Source organism: Hydra vulgaris, chromosome 11 (assembly GCF_038396675.1).
Source record: "Hydra vulgaris chromosome 11, alternate assembly HydraT2T_AEP".
Taxonomy (NCBI): domain Eukaryota; kingdom Metazoa; phylum Cnidaria; class Hydrozoa; order Anthoathecata; family Hydridae; genus Hydra; species Hydra vulgaris.
The window spans coordinates 2,386,296-2,399,861 of record NC_088930.1 but is presented as its reverse complement, the minus strand read 5'-3'; the positions used below and the strand labels follow the sequence as shown (position 1 = coordinate 2,399,861).

Sequence of the window (13,566 nt, the reverse complement as noted above, 5' to 3'; positions counted from 1 at the left end):
CCTTAAATAGATAAAGATACTAGTACCATCAAAAATGTGGTTTGATTCGTTTATTAAACAATATTTCTTAGAGTTAAAAACAAGTTTCTTGCACGTTTAAAAGCTAGACATATTTTGATGTAGTTTATGCTAAACCAAATCTAATATGAAGTTTTCAAATAATCAGATGCATTGTGGATGGTTTTAAACTCGTGATGCATTGTGAATGGTTTTAAACTCGTGATGCATAGTGAATGGTTTTAAACTCGTGATGCATTGTGAATGGTTTTAAACTCGTGATGCATTGTGAATGGTTTTAAACTTGTGGTCAATTTATTTAATAAAAAATCGTTAAGAATATTAATCTTGGATACAGTCCAATAAGATATTGGTTATTAGCAAAGTTATAATTTAAAAACAGCTCTGAAATTCAGAAATTATGACACTTTTCCTTATTGCGTTTATGATTTAAAATAGTCTGAAAATGGGATTAATGATACTTAACATTTAAAAAAATAAAATTTGTTCTATGATTGTCTTTAGCAACTAAATCTTGTTACAGAAAACATGAATTATTTGAAGATAGCCGAAAAAATTAAATAAAGTGCAAAATAGTTTTTGAATTTAGTGGACAATATACATAGTGATAAGTAATCTCTTTTAGAAACCATCAAGAAACAAAAACAACACGTATTTTAAAATTATATTTAGGGGAAGGTTGGAAGTTAAGTAGGGGAGGGTTGCATAAGTTAAGCATTTTAAAAGTGTATCGTTTTTTGCAGCCGAAATATTGTAATATTTACATTTATTTTTGCAGATTATCATAATTTAGTCATTCTTTTTAAAGAATAAAAAGGAAGAGTTTATTTAAAAAAATCTTTATTCTAAAAATTTTAAACACACCCAATCATCTCATCTTAGGAAACCAGTTTCTTGAGATGAGCTTTATTTAAAGGAACTCAAAAAAACTCAAAATAACAAAAAAATATTAAAAAGTAAAAAAAGAAGTATTATTTCATATAACCCATGGAATTAGCAGTAGATAAGCATAAAATATTGAGGATATAATAAATTTTCGATAATCTTGTTTCGTTTTGACGTAATTACAAAATATTGAATAATAAAAAAATTATAACGGGGATAAAACAATAAACGGATATTGACTATATTTTGACTATACAACCTAGAAATTAAAATAAATAACACCGTTGAACTTGTATAATTATACTTAACCAAAAAAGTTCGCAAAATCAGTAGTCTACCCGTAAAAGAAGTTATACCATTTTGAAGTTATACCGTAAAAGAAGTTATACCAGGAACCTGCTCATCTTCCCCTACATTTAAAAACCAATGAGAGTGGAAATTGTACTACTAATCGCCTTAAATAAATTTAAACAAAATTAACATCTAGCTTCAATAATTCGATAGTTTGAATTATTATTAAACTTATATTTGTAATTGACCAGCGTCTTTTTCTCTACCGAAAAGAGCGCAGTGCAAAAGCTAATTAAAATTTTCACAGCGCTGTCCTACATAAATAGGAGGACGTTGGTCACCTTAATATTTGAGTACTTGATTATATATTTTTTATCAATCAATTAAATTAAATAACTACATAAGTAAATCCTTTTCATAAATAACATTAAATAAATAAATCATCCATTGTTCTTCATCATCAATATTATTTATATATAGACATTTTATTTTTGGTACAATATTCTTTTTTGTTAGCGATATGCTTTAAAAAACTGGTTATAAATCACCAAAAATAAGCAATCGATAAATTCGAAGTAGGACATGGCTCCAGCACCAATAAATAATCCAATTTGACCGCCGATATCTCCTAAAATTATTACTTTGTTTAAAAATTTATGAATATTTAAAAGTGACAAGACTAGTTATTTTAACTAAAATACACACACACACACACACACACACACACACACACACACACACACACACACACACACACACACACAAACACACACATATATATATATATTAGGGGCGGATCCATCATTTTTTCGTGTTTGAGATAGCTAACTTCCAGACATGGAACAAACTCCAAACATTTATATATTTATAATTATGTCAAATAAGCGTGCTTTGCAAATAACTGAGATGACTGGGATCTGGGAACAAAAAAGTCCTAAAACTTTGGCTTAAACTACCCCAAACGTGAGAGCAACAAGTTAATAACATATTTTTTAAACTTTTCTTAACTAAAGTTATATTTATTGATAAATTTTAAATTACATACAGTTAAGAACGTACAAAATTTGCAACCCCCTCAAATTGAGGGAGGGAATTAAATTTTTAATGGTCATTATTTTTGAACGCTGATATATTATAATATGCTTTTAAAATATACAGGTGAATGTAACTTTCATTGAGAATATTAAAAAAAAAATTTATCAGCTAGTTGCTCTCACGTATAGGGCAGTTCGCCAGCCGAGAACCAAGAGGCCGTATATCCAGTTTTTACTTTTTTCTGTTTATTACTAAAGAATGTTCTCTATGATGAAATCTATATTTTAAGTGATTCTAGTCACAAAAATCATAAAACTTAGGGTTATATTAAAAGAATCAGAAGGCAGTATGTCCAGTTTTGACTTTTTTCTGTTTATTACTAAACAATGTTCTCTATGATGAAATCTATATTTTAAGTGATTCTAGTCACAAAAATCATACAACATAGGGTTATATTAAATAAACCAGAAGGCCGTATGTCCAAAAAAGTGATGACTGTTATTATTAACTGGCCGTATGTCCTTTGACCAATCAGATTAGCCAAGACTTTGTTTACGCTGTTAAACAACCGCTAAAACTCTATTTGTTATAAATAAAATGGTGTACCCAAAGTTTGTAGATTTTTGACCTAACCCCAACGAAAACACCCGGAAAAATCCTTTTGAGGGATGATAGTACATACCAATAGGAGTTCATAGCAATAAATCTTAAAATCATGGATTACCGTCCGTGGGACTTTTTTGCGTTTAAAGTTCTAAATTAGAGTAAAAGTTAGTTTTCTTTATTTTCCGAATTCAATAATTAGTTTTACAAAAAACTTTATAAAACAAAAAATGTTCTACATAAAAATCTAAACAACTCTTATCTTATTCATATTTTCACAATAACGCGTTTTTAACCTTCAAAATTCGAGACAAAAAATCGGCATTTTGTCTACCATAATGTCACGCTGAAAAAATATCTTTTACAACCATCGTGTCACACTGAAAAACGATTTTTTGACGATCTCATCTAGTCGCACGGAAAAACAACGCTTTGTTTTGGGAAATGGCACTTGAAAAGCTTGACTAAGCTTTAACTTTTGACTCATTACGACCAAAATGCCTAATGCATCAAAAACACATGATGAATGCAGAAAATCTGTATGTGTTGTGTGCATGAAAAAAAGTGAGAGAGAACTGACAGTTGCAGCAAAGGAAAAGATTCTTCAATTCATTGAACCTGACTTCAATGATGACAGGGTTCCATTAGGAATTTGTGTCAACTGCAGATTTTAACTTGGAAAATTGGATGGCTCCATGAAAAAAGTTCCAACACTTTTCAACTTTCAGAACATCTCAAAAAAGCCTTCAACTCGCTCATCACTTATTTGTGATTGTTTGATCTGCCAAATAGGTAAACTGAGAGGAAAGGAGCAACATCCTCTGAAAAAACTTGAGGACTCCTCTGAAAAATCAATCAAGCCTGAAAACCAGAGCGTTAAAAAGAGATGCACCAAATGTCTTTCATTAATTGGTCGTGGACTCCCTCACAACTGCACACCGGGGACTCGCCATGCAAATTTGAAAAAAATTGCTGAAGCTGATGGAAAGGGCGCAGAGCTAGTAGTTTCAGCAGTTATTGCTTCAAAAGATTCATCTCCTAATGGAACAATTCGTCTAACTTAACAAGCTGAAGGCAAAGCCATTCCACTGTGAAGAGGGGCATCAGTAGCACAACAGCTGTTTAAAACCCCGCTTTCTACTCAGGATATGGTTCACATTCAGCAAAACACTGGACTCTCCAATAATGGTATGCGAAAGCTTGGCTCCACTTTAAATCAAATCAGTCCCTTACGGTTGGTAGAACCCAACTTTCAACTGAAATTTGGGTTCTACCAACCTGCTAATTGTAATTGGTCTGCTACTTTTTGTCAGGCAGGACAAAAAGTAGCAGACCACTTTACAATTAGCAGCATGAACCTGTCAGAAGACAACCAGACCAGGGAGGTTGTGCACTGCTATAGTCTCATTGACCTCAGTGTCAACGTACAAGTTTCAAGAAACTTGGGAGATTCAGTCATCTTGAAGCTGGGAATACATGGAGGTGGATCATTTTTGAAGGTCAGTTTCACTCACATTGAACTGGAATAGAATGAGTTGGAGCCACAAAGTCCTGTTCAAAAAAACATGAAACTAACTTCTCCACTTTCAGCCAAAGCAACAAGTGTCAAGCAGCAAATGCTTGTTGCTCTCTCAAGACACACCTGAAACTTACCAGAATGTCAAGCAGATTTTTGGTCTCAATAAAATCCATGAGAAGTCTTTGCTAGACTCTTTGGTTATTTCCTGTGATTTGAAGCTTGCTAACATTCTCTGTGGAATTCAATCACATAGTAGCAAACACCCTTGCTGCTGGTGTGAGGCAGAGAACACAAACCTCATCAGATGAAGCGGTGACATTCGCAATCAGGCGGTGACATTCGCAAGTCGAGAGATTTCAAAAATGTTGTTCATCTGCCCTTGCTTGATTTTCATGATGACATGCTTGTGCTGGAAGCCATCCCACCTATGGAGCTTCATCTACCTCTTGGTGTGGTCAACCATCTCTTCAAAAACCTCTGCGATCTTTGGCCAGATGCAAAGCAATTGCCAACCACACTGCACCTTTCTATTTAACCATTCCATGGGGGCCATTTTAATGGACATGATTGCCTTAAGCTGCTGAGAGGATTAGATTGCCTGAAGCAAATTGCAGAGCAAAAGCACTTCAAACAGGCCGATGGATTTATTCAAACTTTGTCTCTGTTCAAAGATGTTGTTACATCTTGTTTTGGAACCACTTTGGATCCTGATTTTAAAGCAAAAATTGAAAGCTTTAAACAGAGTTACATTAATCTTCCAGTCTCTATTACTCCCAAAGTACATGCTGTCTTTCATCATGTTCCTCAGTTCATCAAGAGAAAAAATATGGGACTAGGACTTTTCAGCGAACAAGCAACTGAGGCTCTTCACTCAAATTTCAAGCCCTTCTGGGACAGATACAAAAGAAATCCAGAGGACCCTGATTATTCCAAGCATCTCCTCTCTTGTGTCATTGAATACAATAGCAAAAAAATCTAGTCTCAGCAAGTCAATGGTAAGTTATAGCTACAGATTGCTAAGTTGAATAATCCAAAGCTTTTTTTTCAGTTTCCTCTAGAACTAAAGGAAAGGTAACAAGAAAGAACAAAAATGTCAAAGAATCAAGTGAGAACGAGCCAAACCCAATGAAGTTGAAGAAGAATATTCGAACTAATAGAAAAATGTTTTTTCAAGGAAAACTAATCAAATTTTGGAAAATATGAATAAGATAAGAGTTGTTTAGAATTTTATGTAGAACATTTTTTGTTCTATAAAGTTTTTTGTAAAACTAATTATTGAATTCGGAAAATAAAGAAAACTAACTTTCACTCTAATTTAGAACTTTAAACGCAAAAAAGTCCACCGAACGGTAATCCATGATTTTAAGATTTATTGCTATGAACTCCTATTGGTTTGTACTATCATCCCTCAAGAGGATTTTTTCGGGTGTTTTCGTTGGGTTTAGGTCAAAAATCTACAAACTGTGTACCATGAAAACACTGATGAAGTCTCTCAAAGGTACGAATATATATAAAGGGTTCTCTAAATTATAAAATCACAAATTGTTTAGACTAGTCTATGGTTTCTATATAGTTCTATATATTTAATAAATTTTAATTGCTAATATTGTTATTGTTTTTGTATATATAATATTTAATAATTTAGAAACTTAAAGGAACGAGATTACATTCAATTACAACATAATCTTTAATTCAACTACTCTGAATCTATGATTGTTATTCAATCACAACATATTGATTCGAACAGAGATGTCAGGAAAAGTAGCAGAAAACACAGGAACACTGGAAAAATCTTACACGCAAACGAAAAAGAGACCCTTCCTCCTGGAAAAAAGAAATTAAAAAAAAAATTAGAGTAGTCAGCAACACATAGCCTCAAATGGCAAAATGCAACGGGAAAAATTCATAAAAGACTGTGAGAGAGACCACACTCAATGTCGTTTTAAATGTAAATTAAAAATTAGTATTGTTGATCAAGAAACTTTGCACAAGCAACACCGGATTTTAAATATTGATTATTTAAGTAAAGCGTATATAAGTATTCAAGTAAAGCGTCTTTTTTACTCCCGAACTACAATTGTAGAAAATAAAAAAAGGTTTCGCTTTGCTAAAAATTCAGAATTGAAAAAACATAGTTATTCATTTTACAAAAAACAAAAAAAAACACCTCAACAGTATAAAATAGGTAAAGTACCTAGTCGAACTGTCCCAAATTACATTAAGGATTCTGTACAAAAGCATATTCAAAGCATTCCCAGAACCGACAGTCACATAAAGAGTACATTTAATAAAATCTGAATATGACCATTTGTTATGAGAAATATTGTAAAAAATGTGTTTCTGACAATGTTATTCCTGCAAAAAAAAAAAAAAATTATTCCTTCACCAAACTCAAATGAAAAAATTGAATATGAAATTCACACAAAAAACAAAGCTGAAACTAATGACGAACGTAATTGTGATAAGGCTTGATAAAAGCAAGTGTGTTATTTGCTTCGATATGGAAAATGTTTTCAGCCTACCAACAGCAAACGTTTTTAACTTTTTTTAAAAACGAAACTTGACTGTTTTTTATTTGAGTGCACAATGCTCAATATCAAAAAAACTTATAGTGCAGTCTGGTCAGAACTTACTAGTGGCCAAACAGGAAATGATATAGCTAGTGCTCTTATTGTTATACTCAATCAAATAGTTGCAGATGAATCTCAGGTAACTGAAATTTTTTTATGGAGCGATTTTTGACAACTTGGTCCTGCATAAATTTTTTTTTTAACTCTTTTTATGAACTTTTGATCAAATAAGAAATTTTTTTATAAATTTTAATTTGCAGGCTGTTATATTTCACTTTTAAGTAAAACAGAACGTTTGGATTAGTCTTTAATTTATATTTACTATTGCAACCAGCTTAAAAATTGTAACCAACATAATTAAGTATTTATTTTTTTTAATTCTGAAACCCTTAAACTAGTTTTGTATTATTTATTATTTGTAATGTGTTTGCATTAACATAACTGACCCTCGCGAACAAAAAAATATATTTTGAAATCTTTTTCGGTTTTATGCTTTTCAAAACTGCATTAAAATATTTAAATATTAATTTAATATCAAGAGCTAACAACTAGGAAACGGAGTAAAAAAACCTCAAGTCTCACCGACACTGGAAAAGCAATTTAATTCCAATTTTAAAAAACTACTTCCTCCAAGGTGCTTAAAACACTGAACGGGATGATTGTTGTAGAAAAATATATCAGTCCTGATAAAAATAAAAACTTTAAATGTAACCCCCTTGTATTATTCACCCGAGAATAATCATATAAACCGCTATCTGAAAAACAACGTTTACAAAAGTTTAAAGAAGTGCAAACCAGCAGGCTGCATGTTCACAACTAGGTTCAGTTTGCAACATCTTTAGATTGAGACTATTTATCAAACAAATTTCATTACTTCCAAAAAAAATAAGACTTAATTTAATATTAGATTTGAAAATAAAAACATTTTACAAAATGATCAACTGTCAGTATTTGTGCCCTAAAATTTGAAAATCGAATTACTCCGAATCACAAAAAGTGGAGATATGGCCTCTTGTTCTCACCTGACGAGTTGAGGCAAAAATTTTAGGGCTTATTAGTTTCTAGTCTCCAATTATTACTATTTGTCGCAAACTATCCTTATTTAAACTAATTATAAACATAAATGTTTGGAGTTTGTTTAAGGTCTGGAAGTATATATAGGTATATATATATATACATATATATATATATATACACACATGGTTGCATTTTTTATATTCAATTCGTCAGAAGAAATATATGTTTATAGGTATAGATATATATATTTATATATATACCTGACAAATATATATATATATATATATATATATATATATATATATATATATATATATATATATATATATATATATATATACATATATATATATATACATATATATATATATATATACATATATATATATATACATATACATATAAACAAAACATATATATATACAAAACATATATTTATATATATATATATAAATAAATATATGTATTTATACCTGATATATATACCTGACATACATATATATATATATATATATATATATATATATATATATATATATATATATATATATATATATATATATATATATATATATATTTGTCAGGTATATATATAAATATATATATCTATACCTATAAACATATATTTCTTCTGACGAATTAAATATAAAAAATGCAACCATGTGTGTATATATATATAGACAAAGTTCTTGAAGTTTTATTCATTACAAAGTTCATTATTTGTACACGAAAATTAATAAATTAATCAAAAGTATTAAAAAAAGTTGATTTCCTTCTGGACAAAACAAGTGCAACTCGACAAAATGTTGACCAAGCTGTATTTCGCTATCAATATTTCGTGGCGAATCCTTTGTTGTCGATCACAGCCTTGCATCTTCGAGGCATAGATTCGATCAAGTGAACAATGAAACTTTGTGGAATCGCTGCCCAGGTCTTTTGGATTTGTTCAAACAGTTGATCCTTATTACGAACACCTTCACGATTAATTTTGCGGTTGACGATCTCCCACAGGTTCTCGATAGGGTTGAGATCCGGAGATCGAGGCGGCCAATCCATCACCGATAGGTGGTTGTCTTGAAACCACTGCTTGACTACTTTTGCAGTGTGTTTCGGATCGTTTTCTTGCTGAAAAACCCATTTTATTGGCATATTCCATTTAGCATGAGGTAACATAACATCTTTCAGGATATTTTTATACATGAAACGGTCCATTATTCCATCGTTTCGATGTATTGGACCTAGACCGTTAGCAGAAAAATACCCCCAGACCTGATTGTTCGGTCCGATACAGGCAGCTCTAATTGCTTTTGTATATCGACTGATGATATCCAGGGATCCTTCTTGACGGATCTGGCGATCATAGAATCCTCTCTAGAAGTGGTGGATTGCGGTCTTCCACCTTTGTTATATGCTGCCAACTTCCCCGTAGAACGATATTTGGAACATAGTCTTGATACGGTCCAATTTTTCACGCGATATTTATCACAAATACTTTTTTGTGACATTCTACTTACGTAATCGCCAATAATTTTCTTTCTTAGTTCCAATCCAAAACTGTCGGGAGCCATTTATGCACTTGAAGTCATAAAAATAATAAAAATAAATAATCACGCTTCTCAAGGCTTACCGTGTTACATTTACCTTGTGATGTTACAATAATGCTCTGTGGAACACACGTCTTGGTTGGATGTGGGCTGTATTGATGTAATGAAACACTTGTTGTATTTCACTTCTTGTATTGATGTTCTTTGATAAAACACTTTGATTAAACTCACTTCGATAAACTGTTTTGTTAATACTGACTGATTGACTTCCATATACTGACTGAATTACATGTCGATTTACATGTCTTTTATATAGTAAAACGAACCTGTGCGAACCTGTTCTGGAAGATTCTAGATGCTTCTTTTCGATGCTTCTGGAAGCTTCTGGATGCGTCTGGATGCTTCTGCATGTTTCTGGATACTTCTGGATGCTACTGGATGCTTTCAGATGCTTCTTCTGGAAACTTCTGGAAGCTTCTGGAAACTTCTGGAATTTTCTGGATACTTCCTTTAACTATTAAAAAACTTCCGTGACGTTACAACGGACCAGACTTAAGAAAATGAAACAAACCAAAAAAGTTGCACTTGTTTTGTCCGCTTCAAATGGCACTTGTCAACGAAATTCTGCCTGTGTGCTGTCACCTGTCACCTGATTGCTTATGTCATGGTATGCTATGACTCCAGACTCCTGAACTGTTTGCTGTGGTAGTATAGTTCGTTTCGTTTTTAAGACATGTAAAATTAGGAACACTTTTTAGCATTGTTCGATGTTGGTTGCAAATGTTTTGTTCAATACTGTATATATTAATATATATATCTATATATATATGTCAGGTATATATATAAATATAAATTTAGATTTATAACTATATTTATTGTCAGGTTAGGTTATCCTGCTACTGGTAACATGTAACCCAGTAAAATCTGCTTCATGTCCTGCTGCCTTGTATGATACGCCTTTTTAGGCAAAAAGCTAAGAGATGACAAATCTGACATAAAACACTCCTTGCCTTGGGGCTCTTGGTTGAGTAAAGGCTAGAGACGGTGTCTCGATAAAAATACTTATCTTGGATCCAGCAACTATCTTGTAAAAGGCCTCCTAGGCAAAGACCTAATAGGTAAACAGATTATATCTGTTGACCAGCCTCGTACCCCTTCTGGCTAGCGCAGATGTATTTTTAATACATTGTTTTCATTTTAGGATGTTGCATGCTGGACCTTCTTGAGTCAATGCATGGGTTATGCTTGTGTCTCTGTTTTTATGACTACGCAACTCAATCTATTATTTTCTAATGAGAGTACAGCTCTAAACCTCAAGTTTATGGTTCTGAAGCCGGCTGGTAGTCAGGTTTCCCGAACTCTGTGGTAGCTCTCAGAGAGGATGATTCCATCAACAGCTGAAAAATATCAAAGTAGTAACAGTGCCATGTTGCACATGGATGGTATCCCTGCTTGCACTTTTGGTGTGCATTGACAAGGCCACATTTGGAGCCCTTTGCTACGGCTTAGGGTTTATTAATAGTAATGAGGCAATTGTCTGAAAACTAGGTTTGAATCCAAAAAATATTCTTCTATGTGCTTTCATTACGCACCGCTTCATTCAAAAGCCTTTCTCTTTGTTCTATATTGCTCTCCTTCATCTCAAGACTGCCCTTTTTTCAATGTTATTTCTGATCAAATTGACCATGCCCTCTCTCTTTATCCATCAGTCAATATCGTTGTTGTGGTGACTTTAATGCTCATCACACTGAATGGCTTGGCTCTAGTGTCAGTGACTCTGCTGGTGTTAAAGCTCTCAACTTTTGCCTTTCTCAATTCCTAACTCAAATAGTAAACTTTCCAACATACTTTCCAAACAACCCGAATCATTTACCTTCTCTACTTGACTTATGTCTTGTTTCTGATCCTAGTTAATGCTCAGTTTCTCCACATTCACTTTTAGGTGCTTCTGATCAAGGGTTGATCTCTCTAAAACGGTTATCTCATACTTCTTCATCATCTGAATCCCCCTATCATTGTACTTCTTACAACTACCTTAAAGCTGATAATATATGTATGTGTGTATATATACACACATACATATATTATGTATGAATGTGTGTATATATATGTTAATATAAATACCTATAAATATATATATATATATATATATATATATATATATATATATATATATATATATATATATATATATATATATAAATGTATATATACATACATATATTATGTATGTATAAATATGCATACATATATTATGTATGAATGTGTGTATATATATGTAAATATAAATACATATATATAAATACATATATATATATTTATATATATATATATATATATATATATATATATATATATATATATATATATATATATATATATATATATATATATATATATATATATATATATATATATATATATATATATATATATAAATAAATGTTTGTCAACTTGTTTCTCCATGCAGCGACCTTGTTCGTGTTTCAGAGTTTTAGAGTTCAGAGAGGATTATAATCACAATTAAGTAGCCTCCTCCTCTGTAATGGCCTTCTTGGCCTTGGGGAGGTGAATTAACATTAATATATATATATATATATATATTTATATATTTATTTATATATATATATATATATATATTTATATATTTATTTATCTATGTATGTATGTATGTATTTATGTATGTATGTATGTATGTATGTATGTATGTATGTATGTATGTATGTATGTATGTATGTATGTATGTATGTATGGTAAAGAAAACAGCTTTAACCATTAAAGCTACCTTACCTAATATATTTTAAAATATGGAATATCTCTGAGAGAGAAAAGTTGCTCTGAATAAAAGAAACAGGTAATAAACTTGTTACTGATATGATATGTTTAACAAATGGCAAACAGTTATTTATACTAAAATAAAAAAAAACTAACTATAAACTAAAAAAAATATATATAAAACTAAACTGAAAAAGTTTAGTTTTATATATATTTATTTTAGTTTTTATATATATTTCTAGCCTCCTACAAGACAGTAGGTGGATGCAGTTAACATCTGCCTAAGATGAGTATTTTTATTGATACGCCATTTCTAGCCTTTTCTCAACCAAGAGCCTCAAGACAGGAGATTTTTAAGTTGGAGTTTATTTCTCTTAGCCTTTGCCTAAAAAAGCACTCTACAAGGCAGTAAGGCATGGGACAGATCAGAAAGTAATGGGTTACATAATACCAGTAGCATGGTGATCGTGATGATCCTGAGCCTGACTAGACCTTTTAATAAGTTTCGGAACCTGACTAGACTTTTGAACCTGACTAGACTTTTGGAACCTGACTAGACTTTTAATAAGTTTTGGAAGAAATGTAATAAATCTTGAATTAATGTTCTACTTCTATAATCACAAACTTCCTTTGTATTTACTTGAGTTAAAAAAGATCTTGCTAATAACTAGAAATTATTTAATTTTTGAAAAAAACCCAAGTAAGGAAGGAAATAATATAAAACTTCTGCGATAATCACAGCATGTGCTGTATATATATATATATATATATATATATATATATATATATATATATATATATATATATATATATATATATATATATATATATATATATATATATATATATATATACAGACACACGCACATTCACTACCATATTTCAAAAACAATTGTGTAAGTTAAGAAAAGCATGCTACTACACACTTTAGACACTAATACACACTTTAGACACTAATACACACTTTAAAGTATATCCATCAGATCTCACTTAGAATTTAGGGTATGACTAAGGTTCACATAGCCAAGGTAAAAATTATCTATTGCTTCTTGTTGTATCAATAATAAACAAACCAACCAAACTACCCAACCAACACCAAATGAAAACAAAAATAAACTTTTAACCAAATTAGATTAGTTTTGTTAATGAATCTAGACAAAAGAAAATAAATACCAATAACATTCATGTTTTATTTAATGTAGTTTTTTCATCCATCTAAACCAATTGATGAAGAAATTCCAGCAATCATTGATTTATTAAACAATAACATTAATGATTTGAAAATTTTAACTAAACTTTCTCTTGTTGA

The 13,566-nt window shown here is 31.1% G+C and overlaps 1 protein-coding gene across 1 annotated transcript in view; it reads right to left on the bottom strand.

Moving 5' to 3' along the window:
- Nucleotides 1-1,548: 1,548 nt before the first annotated feature.
- Nucleotides 1,549-13,566, bottom strand: part of LOC100192297 (acid-sensing ion channel 1) — a 102,546-nt gene continuing 90,528 nt past the window's right edge. Inside the window, exon 8 of the mRNA XM_065809799.1 lies at nt 1,549-1,822. Within this exon, the coding sequence (XP_065665871.1) occupies nt 1,707-1,822 (116 nt within the window). The 3' untranslated portion in view covers nt 1,549-1,706. The remainder of the gene's footprint in view (nt 1,823-13,566) is intronic.